This window comes from Chenopodium album, chromosome 2 (assembly GCF_948465745.1).
Source record: "Chenopodium album chromosome 2, dcCheAlbu1.1, whole genome shotgun sequence".
Lineage (NCBI taxonomy): Eukaryota > Viridiplantae > Streptophyta > Magnoliopsida > Caryophyllales > Amaranthaceae > Chenopodium > Chenopodium album.
Genome location: NC_137835.1, coordinates 1,552,452 through 1,564,468, shown reverse-complemented (window position 1 = coordinate 1,564,468; position 12,017 = coordinate 1,552,452). Strand labels below are relative to the sequence as shown.

Here is a 12,017-nt window from a genome sequence, read left to right as displayed (position 1 = left end):
TCGGAATTTATCTTGGTATTGGCTGCGTTTGGTAAACAACTTATTTGAGCAAAATTAGCTTATTTGACCAATATTAGCTTATTGGCTATTAAATAAGCTAATTCAAGATGTTTGGTGGTAAAGCTTATTTGAAGAACTTATTCGACTAAATAAGCTCTTTTTGAAAAAACTCATTTTAGGAGCTTTTTCAATTAGCTTGTTCATTAATTATTGTGAAATGACACTTATACCCTCATTTAATTTAAAATTCTGTCTAAACTACCTACCCCACAATTAGCTTATTGGTCATTTCACATACTCAATCACCTTTAAGCTATCAGCTATTTACCAAACACTTTTATACAATCAGCTAATAAAATAAGTTAGTCAAATCAGTTAATACAATCAGCTAGTCAAAATCAACTAACATAATCAGCTTCAGCTTTCAGCTTTAAGCTATTTACCAAACACGGCCAATATAGATCTTCAAAAACTTGTGAAGGATACTCAAAAAAATTTAGATTATCCTCTTATTAAAAAAAAAAAACTTGGAAGCTAACTAGAAACTCATTATCGAATAAAACTTTATTTTCCTAAGTAGATAAAAGTGGAATTTAATTCCTTTGATGTTTGTTGTTAAGATGTATGAACATACACTTGGAGTTATGCTGCTGAAATTGCGATGTTATAGGCACCAAATCTACAATATATAGTATCTTTCTTGGTTGGTCTGAATTGTCTGAAGATGACTGATGATCCTTTTGTCATTGTATTAGAACTTGTTCTCATATTATGAAAACTACTTCCACTTAATTTTCTCCCTTTTCATCTTTGTCGTATTATTATTAGTGCTAAAGTTTTATTTGATGGATTGTTCTTATTTTATTTTCTTACTTTTATTGTACGAGATGGTCGGTCAAGATGCTATTTCAATTTTAGGGGTGAGATAGCTTTTTAATATTTTGCAAATGAATGCATAGTGTGAATTTAGCACTGTCAAAACGGTTTGATAGTTCGGTTTCGGTTCGGTTTGAAATCGGTTCGGTATTTAATCGGGTCGGTTTGGAATTGGTTTAATTGTCTCGCGGGTTGGTTTTGGTTCGGTTTAAATAGTTGTCGGTTCGATTCGGTTTCGGTTTATTCTTAAGCGGTTTTAATTCGGTTTGGGTTGTAAACAGTCCGGGTAGTAAACGGTTCGGTGCAGACGGGTTGCGGTTTGTTAACGGTGCGGTGTAAACGGTTTTTATCCCGGTTCAAACAGTTTCGGGTTGGAAACGGTTTCGGGTTAGAAACAGTTCGGTTCTTTTTTGGTTCAGTTTATAACTGGTTCGGTTCTTTTTCGGTTCAGTTTTTAACTGGTTCGGTTCTTTTTCGGTTCAGTTTATAACTGGTTCGGTTCTTCGCTTGTTTAACCACTTTAACGTTATTCATATCGGTTCCATTTAAAGTTTACTAAATTATAGTTGAATCTGAATTAAAACATAGCCTAATAGTATATTCATGTCACTAGCACACTCCCATCTTTATTTCATTATTACTCACAGAATCAATGTAATCATATGCTTAATATTCTCTGTGAATTAATTTTATTTATTACGCCTTCAGCCAAGCCTTGGTACTTAATATTACAAGTTTTTTGTTCATTTGGTTTCATCACCTCAAATGTATACATGACTAGAGGCAGTAGTGTTGCTAATAGTTTGAGGCAGGGTCTGAGCCTGCTTGTTTTGCTCTTGTTTGTGAACACTGATTATCCTTAAGACCTTAATGAATGATTTGCCTTGCTATTTTTAAATAAATTCTAAGATTTCTAATATTTAATCCATTTAATTATATCCCCGTCAAAAAAAAAAAAAAAAAATCCATTTAATTATATAAAAAAGTTTGTAAACGGTTCAATTTAGAAGCGGTTTGGTTCATAAACGGTTCGGTTTATAACCAGTTCGGTTTACAATCAGTTCGGTTTTTAAATGGTTCGGTGCAAACGGGTAGCAGTTTGCTAACGGTTCGGTGTAAGCAGTTTTTTTGCCAGTTTAAACGATTTCGGGTTGGAACCGGTTTCGGGTTAGATACGGTTCGGTTTTTTTTCGGTTCAGTTTTCTTTCAGTTCGGTTTGTTAACGGGCCGGTTCTTATACGGTTTAACATTATTCGGGTCGATTCGGTTTCGGGTTTACTAAAATACGGTTCGGGTCGGTTTTCGGTTTCAAAAAAATCGGTTTTTAATCGATTCGGTTCTCATTTGGGTCGGTCGGTTTCGGGCAGTTAAACGGTTTCGATTTGAAACTTGACAGCATTATGTGAATTACGAAGTAAATTTTATCTCTTTACTTGCTACTTTTGTACTGTCACGTTTATTTAAAGTGTGGAAGATGTATGCTAATTTAAGAAACCTTTACTAGTTTGAACTGGGGATGGAACGGGTCGGATTCGGAGCGGATTATGCTAAATCCGACTCCGACCCTACAGGAAGCCAGATGCTAAATCCAACTCCGACTCCAATATCTGATTTCGAGACTCCAACTCCGATTCAATATCCGAGCTTCGACTCCGATTTAACCCGACTACGAGTTTTTTTCGTTATTCAATATATTTTGAGAAATTGGGCTATTTGGGCCTTTACAACCCACACTCAATGCCACCTTGACCCACACCAAAATCCACGATCTATCAGAGTCGGATAATCCGCGCGTCATAGTCGGATATTTTTCGGAGTCGGATTTTTTTTCTCGGATTTTTTGTAGGATCCGACGCGGGGTCGGATTATTTTAACGGGGTCGAACTCGGAGCTGATTTTTTTACCTCAGATCGAGGCGGAGTAGGGTCGGATCCAGACTAGATTGTCATCCTAAAATAAAAAAAATAATAATAAAAAAACTCATAGTAGTTTGAAATGTAAAGTTGATTCAAGTGTGCTATTTGAATCAGTTAAGGTAAATAACTCATTAAATTGTTGAATTTGAGGCCTAGCTAACAAATATGGACAAAGAAATTTAATAAATAGAATGACCTTCACCGACCTTAAACATATTCACTAACAAATGAGTTGTACCCAGTTAATTACCCAGATAAATCTAGGGGTATAATTGTCTTTTCAAGTACCGGTTGAAGGGTACATGTGTCTTTTCATATACTAGTTGAGGGGTATATGTGTAATTTCCTCACCAAATAGTAAAAGCAAGTTGCAAACTGAACAGCTCACTAAAAGTACTGAATAAATAACCACGCTTTTTCAATATATTTACAAAAATGTCATCAGATTAACAAAAATTCGTTTATCTGGCCGATATACTAGTATTTGCCCGTAACAAACTAACAACTTTTTTTTTTTTTTTGAGGAAACCAGATGCGACAAATATTATACTACTATAAGATCAATGTCCGTCAAAGTCAACAAACTTTAGGAAAAAGGACCAACATATACAAACTTATCGCAAGCTCTCAAAATTAGTTACAAAGACATACAAGCAAGCTAAGTTTATTTTTTCAAAAGATTATAGTGGATATAATTATGTTTACGTTCTTTATGAAAATTTTATAGTGGCCGATTGAAAGGCTACAATAATATTTTAATGATTATGTAGTTAATAGTTGACTTTATTTTTTTTCAAATAATAAAGTACAAAGTATATAGGTATATATATTAATTGGTATAAAATAGTATCATTAACATTTTCTTTTATTTATCTAATATAATTTTATTTATGTAATATTTATTTTTAGTTTATAATTTCTTGAATTTATTTATTTATTTATTTTTATATTTTCTTTATGTTGCATTACAATTTTTAAAACTTTTATTTGCGTTGTAGATATTATAAGGGGTTGCAAACCCAAACCACAACCAAATCCTATGAAGAAAAAATTTACATAAGCTTATACTACGTATAAGTTAGCTCTTCATAAGCTTATACTTTAGTTCTTGTATAATTGGTTATCTAAACTTTAAGTGCTTGTGCATGGTTTAATTTTTTTCTTCATGATGATATTCGCCTAATTCGCCAGTTTAGTACTTCTAACTATAAACCTATAGACAATCTCTTAAGACATTGGAAAAGTAACAAGATAAACAAAGACTGAACACTTTATTTAATGGTTTTGAAATAGAATCTAAAAATAGAATACAGATGGAAATGATGTGGAGGAGTGACAAATGAAGAGATAGATCGCTAAAGTTTTTTTTTTTTTTTTTCGATTTTACCTAATTGTTTGCTCATCTGTAATTAAAAATCAAAGTTCATTAACTTTGACAGTAAAATTCAATAAATTATGGGAAGAAAAAAAAATAGTCATATAAAATTTGAATATATTCATAATGGAATATATTATTTGAAGATAGTGAAAATGATGCAAATAATAAAGGACGAAGAGGAATAACATCGATGTCATCCTAAGATGGTCTCTTTCAGTAGAAGTTGGATTCGACACAAATAAACTAAAGCATTTCCAAATAAACCGACTCTTAAGTATGCATGCATATACTTTGCACCACTATATAAGCACACCATGCACGTTATCCCTTTTGCATAACCTCGAACGTACATCAACCAAAGCAATACAAAACTACAATTCAATTAAGAGCTTTGAATTGTAAACCATCCAATTAACCCACTATGGCATACGTCACCCGCCCCTACGGAAACAACTACTACGAGGCGGACAGGGAAGTCGTCCGTGAAGGTCCATATGGTGGCTCGTACTCATCCGAGTATAGGGTTGATGAATATGGTAACCGTGTGCTTCCGGTTGGCCACCACAATGAGGTTGTGGCCGAGGTTGTGACTGATGTCGTGCCAGGCCACCGCCACCATCACCACGGTGGACCAACCGAGTACATCGAGAGGACTGGTGAGCGCTATGTTGACAATGTCTATGATCCCTACAGGAGGGTATGTCTTCCAACTATTATTTTTTAAATTATTGTTTCTGTTTTACATATAATATTATACTTTCTTCGTTTCAGATTAGATAATACAGTTTAACTTTACGTATTATTTAATTAGTATTTACATAACTTGTTTTGACTTCATTTTATGATTTCGTGATAAGAAAAAATATAGTCATGTTCAAATCTCATAACTAACTATACATATAAAGTTGTAACTGTATTATATAGTATGTAAAACATCATTTGTTTTACAAGGAAAAAAAAAAAACTCTCAAATTGAAGTTAAATCAATTTCCATCATATTTATTAGGCTTAAAATTTTCTTTTACTGGTATTTGTTTTTAATTAATTCTGTTACGTAAAATTTGTTCTTTGGCAATGAAATAACGTTCTTTTCGTATTTTGCAGACCTACTAAGAGCCAGTACGACGTAGCAACTAATTATGAGTATTATCAGAAGAATAAAAAAGACCTAGTTAATTTGCCTTAGGCTTGGGCAAATTACTGCTGTATTATTACCTATTTGGTAGAGTTTGTGATCTGAGATCATGTATTAATCTATTATAGCTTATCTATACGACTATACTTTGTTTGTACTCCTCGTTTATTATAGATTATAAAACTATAGTTAATCATATATTGTGACTAACACTCTTGAACTTCATTTTGCTTAAATGGTGGAGTTTTGGACTTTCTGGGGTGAGGACTATCATAAAAGTCAAATCTCGTCTACAAAAATATCATATATGGCTTCTTAGACTCTAGAAGAAAATGAAATTGATTTTGACGAGATTTGATTAATATGAATTTGGAACCAGTATAATTTTTTCGAACATTATTCATTTAAAGTTCAATAATTAGGCCTAGGCAAGTTAGTCAAAACTTCAACTAGTCAGACAGAAGGAAGTGAGAAGTAGTTCTAGATAAATATGGTACGAATATGTACAAATTTGTAATTACATACGGAGTATAACGGAAATTTCTAAGTGACAAATTATTGTTGGAAGAGAAATAGGACGAATGTTGTACCACAAAGAACAACTACAAATAGGAGCATTTACTGTCTTTCTTAGAAAATTCAAATGGTGAAAGAGTTTACTATGTAAAGTACTTCGAACCAAATATAGTTGTAAAATTATAGTTTGTATAAGCTTAGGGAAGTGCTGAGTGTCGCATGTAATATTACTCGTATATCATTGATGTACATTGAAAAAAACACTCGTTTTTGAATAAGTGACTTCCAAAATTATAAATAAGAGATGAATCGAAAACTACTCATAATATACATTTAATTTAATTTGTTTATCTTACACTTATAAATTCTAATGTAACTATTGATTTCAAATCTTAAATGAAAGTTTAAGATTGTGTACTTGAAACAGTGGATCCAAACGAAACCAAAAAATCGTGATATGTTAATATCTGTTGTAGTAATATCACTAATACTTCGTATGTACTAGTATAAATACGTGTTTAGTGTGAGCATAAAACCTAAGCCGTCTACTCCTAATTTTGTTTCGCATGTGCTAAACTTAACCCGGTTTGAAATGCATAAAAGTTAATTTTTCATGATAGCAAAAACATGTTTTTGTAGGAAAATAGTAACTTAGCTTTTAATGCATTCCATAAACAGGGTCAAGAATTGTCGAGATCAGACATAATTTACCATGCACCAACAGATGGTCTAAAGAATGGAAACTTTGAAAATTACGTACCAAATTGAAAAACCCAACCTAATTCAATTCATAGGAGATTTGAGACAATAATGTAGAGGAAGGAGCCGTGATGTGCTCCACGTACTTGGGTAACAATATGTCAATATACACTTCATTGGGTTCTCAATTATTGGTGGTTAATTGGTCATTAGCTTCGGATTTAGGTCTATTTTGTCCAAATGGAGTTGAGAATGTAAATACGGAGTACAGTATTAAATTTTACATTGTTTTTAACTATTAACTAATTTGAAATTCATATACTTTTGAATTTTCATCATTATTAATCATCAACAAATGAAAAAGTGGGAAAATATGAGGTTGAAGCGGTGGAGTATGAGTTATGCCAAATATGCAAATTAGTTATGATTTTGATTGTAAAAGTTATGATATTTTCTCTAAATCTGTGGTTTACAGATCTTTATTATTGTAGATGCCGTATGACTATTATTTAATGATATTAATGCTTCCCGTTTCAAAAAAAAATGAAAAAGTGGGCATTTAGTTTATTAAACATACAAGATTTTTTTTTTTTAATATTACCGTGTAATTGCTATATTTCCTTTAAATATAAATCATTAAAGAGAGTTAAAGTGGAGTGTGAATATAAAATCGATCAAATATACACAAATCAAATAAGTATTTCATCCAAGTTAAATAGTTATAATTTTTTTTTTTTAACGAGAAGAATAATATCATTAAATAAAAGCCATACGACATCTACAATAATAAGGATCTGTAAACCACAGATTTAGAGAAAATATCATAACTTTTACAATCAAAATCATAACTAATTTGCATATTTGGCATAGCTCATACTCCACCGCTTCAAGCTTGACGCGAGCAATGATTTTCGATGTCTTTGCATCTTTTCAAGTTGAGACCTCCGCAATCTGCGCTGATGTTTTGATCGATCGGTTGATGACAAATCTCAGACCCATAGGAATTCAAATCACCTTCCCAATTATTATAAGAACCCTAAAAATAAAATTCTCATCCATAGATGAGAATCAAAATCCCAGAAAATTGGGACAGACTCTCACAGATGAAGAGAACAAAACAAAACAAATACACCAAAACGTAAAACAAAACAAAAAACTAAATTGAATTAAAGAAAAAAGAGGTCGAAAATAGTCTAATTTTCGAAGAATTAGACTATTTCCGGCCTAAACGGCCAAGAAAATTAAAACCCTAGAAGAGAGAGGAGAGAGAAGAGAGAAAAAGGGGCAATATACATAAAATACAATTTAGGGCATGTTCTCTTCCGTTGAAATTCAGTTCAGTTCAGTTCAGTTCAGCTCTTAATTTACGTCTAATGATATTGCTAATGATATAAAGCCAAATAATAATAATAATAATAATAATAATAATAATAATAATAATAATAATAATAATAATAATAATAATAATAATAATTATAATAATAATATTAACAATAATAATAATAATAATAATAATAATAATAATAATAATCAATAAGTAATAAATAATAATAATCATCATCAATAAATAATAATAATAATAATAATAATAATAATAATAATAATTGAAATAATAATACTAATAATAATCAATAAATAATAATAATCATCAATAAATAATAATAATAATAATAATAATAATACTAAAAATAATCAATAAATAATAATAATAATCAAAATTAATAATAATAATAATAATAATAATAATAATAATAATAATAATAATAATAATATGTACATTTGTATATACACATATGTATAGTAATAAATAATCAATAAATAATCAAAGATCACTAATCCGTAGTTAGAAATCACTAATTAATAAGTTCAGTTCAGTTCAGTTCAGCTCAGCTCAGCTCAGTTCAGCTGAGTTCAGTCAATCGGAACAGGCCCTTAAACCTTACAAAAAAATAGTTATAATTTAGGTTACTTCAAACATCTATAACTAATACTAAAGTAGCAATTGTAAATGTCATCTTTTTTCAAAGTTGTATATGTGGCGCTATCTCATGAAAAGATTTCCCGCTCAATTGCTTTTTGATTTTTTTTTGCTATTTAATTTTAAATAGGTAATAACTATTTTTTAGGTAATTAATTTAAATAGGTACCTATTATTTTGGTAATTTAGGTTGTTGGAGTCTTTTTAGGAGTTATTAGCATTTTTTTTTTTTTTGACAACAACAAAATTGACATTGATTAATACGCGTTATTAGCATAATTGAGGTCAATTAAGTGAGCTTATAAACATTTTGAGCTAATAAAAAAATGTGAAAACAAAAATCCAAAGATAAATTACTGTTAAACCCGTGCATTGCATGGGTGCTAACCTAGTTGATCAACAAATTCATTACCATATATAATTGTATAATTCCATCTTAAGTACTGGATAATTCAAAGTTATTTCAATTTCAGTTTAACTACACATCACTAATCTAGGATATTAACAAATAAAGTCTTATTTTACCACTTCTAGAACAAGGGGGTCAACAAGACACTAACAAACCACAAAAAATAAAAGAAAGAAAATATGAGATAGGAAGTCATTGTCTAGGAGGACCCATAAATCATTTAGCCTTAGGAAAAAAAAAACATTGCACAATATTTTCTGATTCATAATTCTATAGTACATAAATTAATAAATTACTAAAACCTTAAAAATACTAGTCCTAATCATTGCTCAAAGTAAGAAAATTCAATCATCCCATGAATTATTTTTTAAAAATATACATATACACACGCGGAAACAAAAGTTTGAACGAGTCCAAGCCCTTTTTTATTCAACACTTAAATTAAAATCAAAACTATTTTTTTCAATAATTGACCAATCAAAACAAAGTTTGAAAAAGTCAGCACTACATACATCACTCCAATTTTTAACTCATTTTTCATCCCTTGTTCTTTACTCTCAATTTCTATTGACCATAGACTATTCTTCTGCAGAAAATTTATACTTTCATTTGTCAACAACTTGCTTTTCGGTCAAATTCTTTCTTTTTCCTACCACTTTATAAATCTTTCCTATATAACCAACTTCAATTTACACCCTTTTGAAGCATAAACTCAGCAATTCCCTTTCTCTCCTGCTTCAGAGTCTCAGACACATTTTTGAAACAGTTAAACTTCCACTCTGCCTTTTTTAACAGAAGAAAACACCAGCAACTGTAAACTTTCCCGGTTTCTTTTCGTTATTTGATCATCCTCCTCTTGTAAGTGTATGTCTTAATACGTATTTGTGTTATGCCTTGTAACACACCTGAGACATGCAACTTACATCAAGAGAGTAACAAGAATAGCTGGTGATCTGGTATACGACTGTACAACAGACAGTTCAGAAAACCAGAGGAGCATTCTGCATTACTTTCACTCTGAAGAATAACAAGAAAGGAAAATGGAAAACGGTTGTGGCAATTACGAGCAAGAATCATTGGTCGTGGAGCTAAACCAGGGGGTAGCGCTAGCTAAGCAGCTAAAGGCTCAAATGAGTTCAGAAATACTTGCAGGTGAAACTAAAGGAATGTTGGCAGAACGGATACATTCTTGCCTTGAGAAGGCTCTTTTGATCCTGAGATTAGGTGGGTCAATGGAACAGTTTCACCAGCATTTAGTCCCATCAACCACAGCCCCTGAATCACCACTTTCGGTCATTGGAAGTCCTAAGAGTGAAGATTTGAACCCGGGGATTCATGTTCAACAAGATAGCGTAGAGCTGTCAAAAAAAAGGTAAAGACTTTCAAGCTGAGTTTTAATGCTATAGTCCTTGAGAATTCTACTACATTTCCTGGTTACAAAGACCTCGAGAAGTTTCTAATAATTTTGGGATACTTGTTGCAGAAAGATGATGCCAACTTGGACAGACCAAGTCAGGGCATGCTCTGAGAATGCAGCCGAAGGGCCACCCGAGGACGGGTATAGCTGGAGGAAGTATGGTCAGAAAGATATACTCGGAGCCAAACACCCCAGGTAAGGTTTCTGCTTCTCAAGATAAAACTAATAAAGTAAAAAGACAAAAAGTCCATCCGAACATGCATATTTATCATCAGACCAGGTCTTTGTCAGAAAATCTTAAACATGTCCAAATAGATCCTAAGGTCTCTAGTAAGCAAAGACTTGATCTAATGTAGACCAATCCTTTTTTGTATATTTGCCCTCCACTCTGTTTCAACTAGAAACTTAAAAGAAAAATCATGCAATTCCTGTTTAAAAAAGTAGGAATAATATGCATAACCTGACTCATGAAAGGATTTTTTTTTTTTTTTAAAAAAAAAAAAAAAAAAGCCAAACTACTACAATTTTGACTATAAATGTACAAAGTGTACATCATATCAAAGGTAGGACTACAATGAAATCTCAGATCCTTATAAAATTTAAAATAATAAACTTAATACTTATATCATAACAATCAGCCTTTTAGGTGATTAAGGGGTAATTCAAGTAGAGCAAATAACTAGAATCAGAATCTAACAGCAAGATTAATTTCTGCATTTACAGAAGCTACTACAGATGCACGTACCGGAACATTCAAGGCTGTTACGCTACCAAACAGGTGCAACGAAATGATGAAGATCCCATGCAATTCAACGTCACCTATAAGGGAACTCATACTTGTACACTAGCCCCACGTTCAAAGTCTGCACCAACATCACCACAAAAACAAGAACGCAACAAACAAAGCAATTTTCCCATCATGCACTACCAGCAGCCGCCCGATATGCTGCTAAATTTTCAGACAGGACTGAGAGTTGACATTCAAAGCTTAGAAAATCAAGAGACAGGATTTTTCTTTCCTACAAGAGATTTTGGGTATGAAAACCATGCCTTTACACCGTCAACAGTCCATAACAGTCACCCTAGTAACAGTTTTCCTCAGTCGTTCATACAATCACCAGCCACCTCAGAATCAACTTATTTCTCCACATCACCTTGCAAGGTCAGCACCTTTGGAGGAGTTAACTATGGACAACATTTTGAATCAGATATTACAGAAATAATTTCAGCTACTACTTCAGGAACCAACTCCCCAATAATAGGCATTGATTATTCAATGGATCCATGGGAGGGTTTTTTGTCTGATAACCAGGCATTTCCTAACAGCTTCTCTCAAGCTAAAGAATAATGTCATCAACAGCAAGAAAACAATCCGACATGTAATCCCACAGTTGGCTATTTTTGGGAAAGTTCAATTTGAGCATTTCATTTAATTAGACAAGACAGGCAGAGAGGATAAACAATAGAATCATTATTTACTTGTAAATTATCAGAGAACTAGCATCTAGGAAACAAACGGGGTTAGTACCTGATATAACAAAATAGAGGGAAGCTTGTCCTAGGTTTATAGGGAGTCAGTGGTACAAGCAAAGAGCTTCATGCTAGTTGACGACACTTTAATTATTTAGTTTTTTTTTTCTCCTTCCCTTGTAACCTACTCCGTAAATTCTTTAGTTAACTAAAACAGCCCTTC

General features: G+C 32.0%; 2 protein-coding genes across 2 annotated transcripts; both read left to right on the top strand.

Moving 5' to 3' along the window:
- The first annotated feature begins 4,526 nt into the window (after positions 1 to 4,526).
- LOC145578927 (uncharacterized) lies at positions 4,527 to 5,462 on the top strand. The gene is made up of 2 exons (XM_081636225.1): positions 4,527 to 4,867; positions 5,275 to 5,462. Exons 1-2 carry the CDS (start codon positions 4,592 to 4,594, stop codon positions 5,281 to 5,283), a joined length of 285 nt encoding a protein of 94 aa, XP_081492351.1. The 5' UTR covers positions 4,527 to 4,591; the 3' UTR covers positions 5,284 to 5,462.
- A 4,177-nt stretch (positions 5,463 to 9,639) lies between these two features.
- Positions 9,640 to 11,977, top strand: LOC145592330 (putative WRKY transcription factor 41). The gene is made up of 3 exons (XM_081648774.1): positions 9,640 to 10,279; positions 10,391 to 10,519; positions 11,048 to 11,977. The coding sequence occupies exons 1-3, from the start codon at positions 9,948 to 9,950 to the stop codon at positions 11,670 to 11,672; spliced, it is 1,086 nt and encodes a 361-aa protein (XP_081504900.1). The 5' UTR covers positions 9,640 to 9,947; the 3' UTR covers positions 11,673 to 11,977.
- The last annotated feature ends 40 nt before the right edge of the window (positions 11,978 to 12,017 follow it).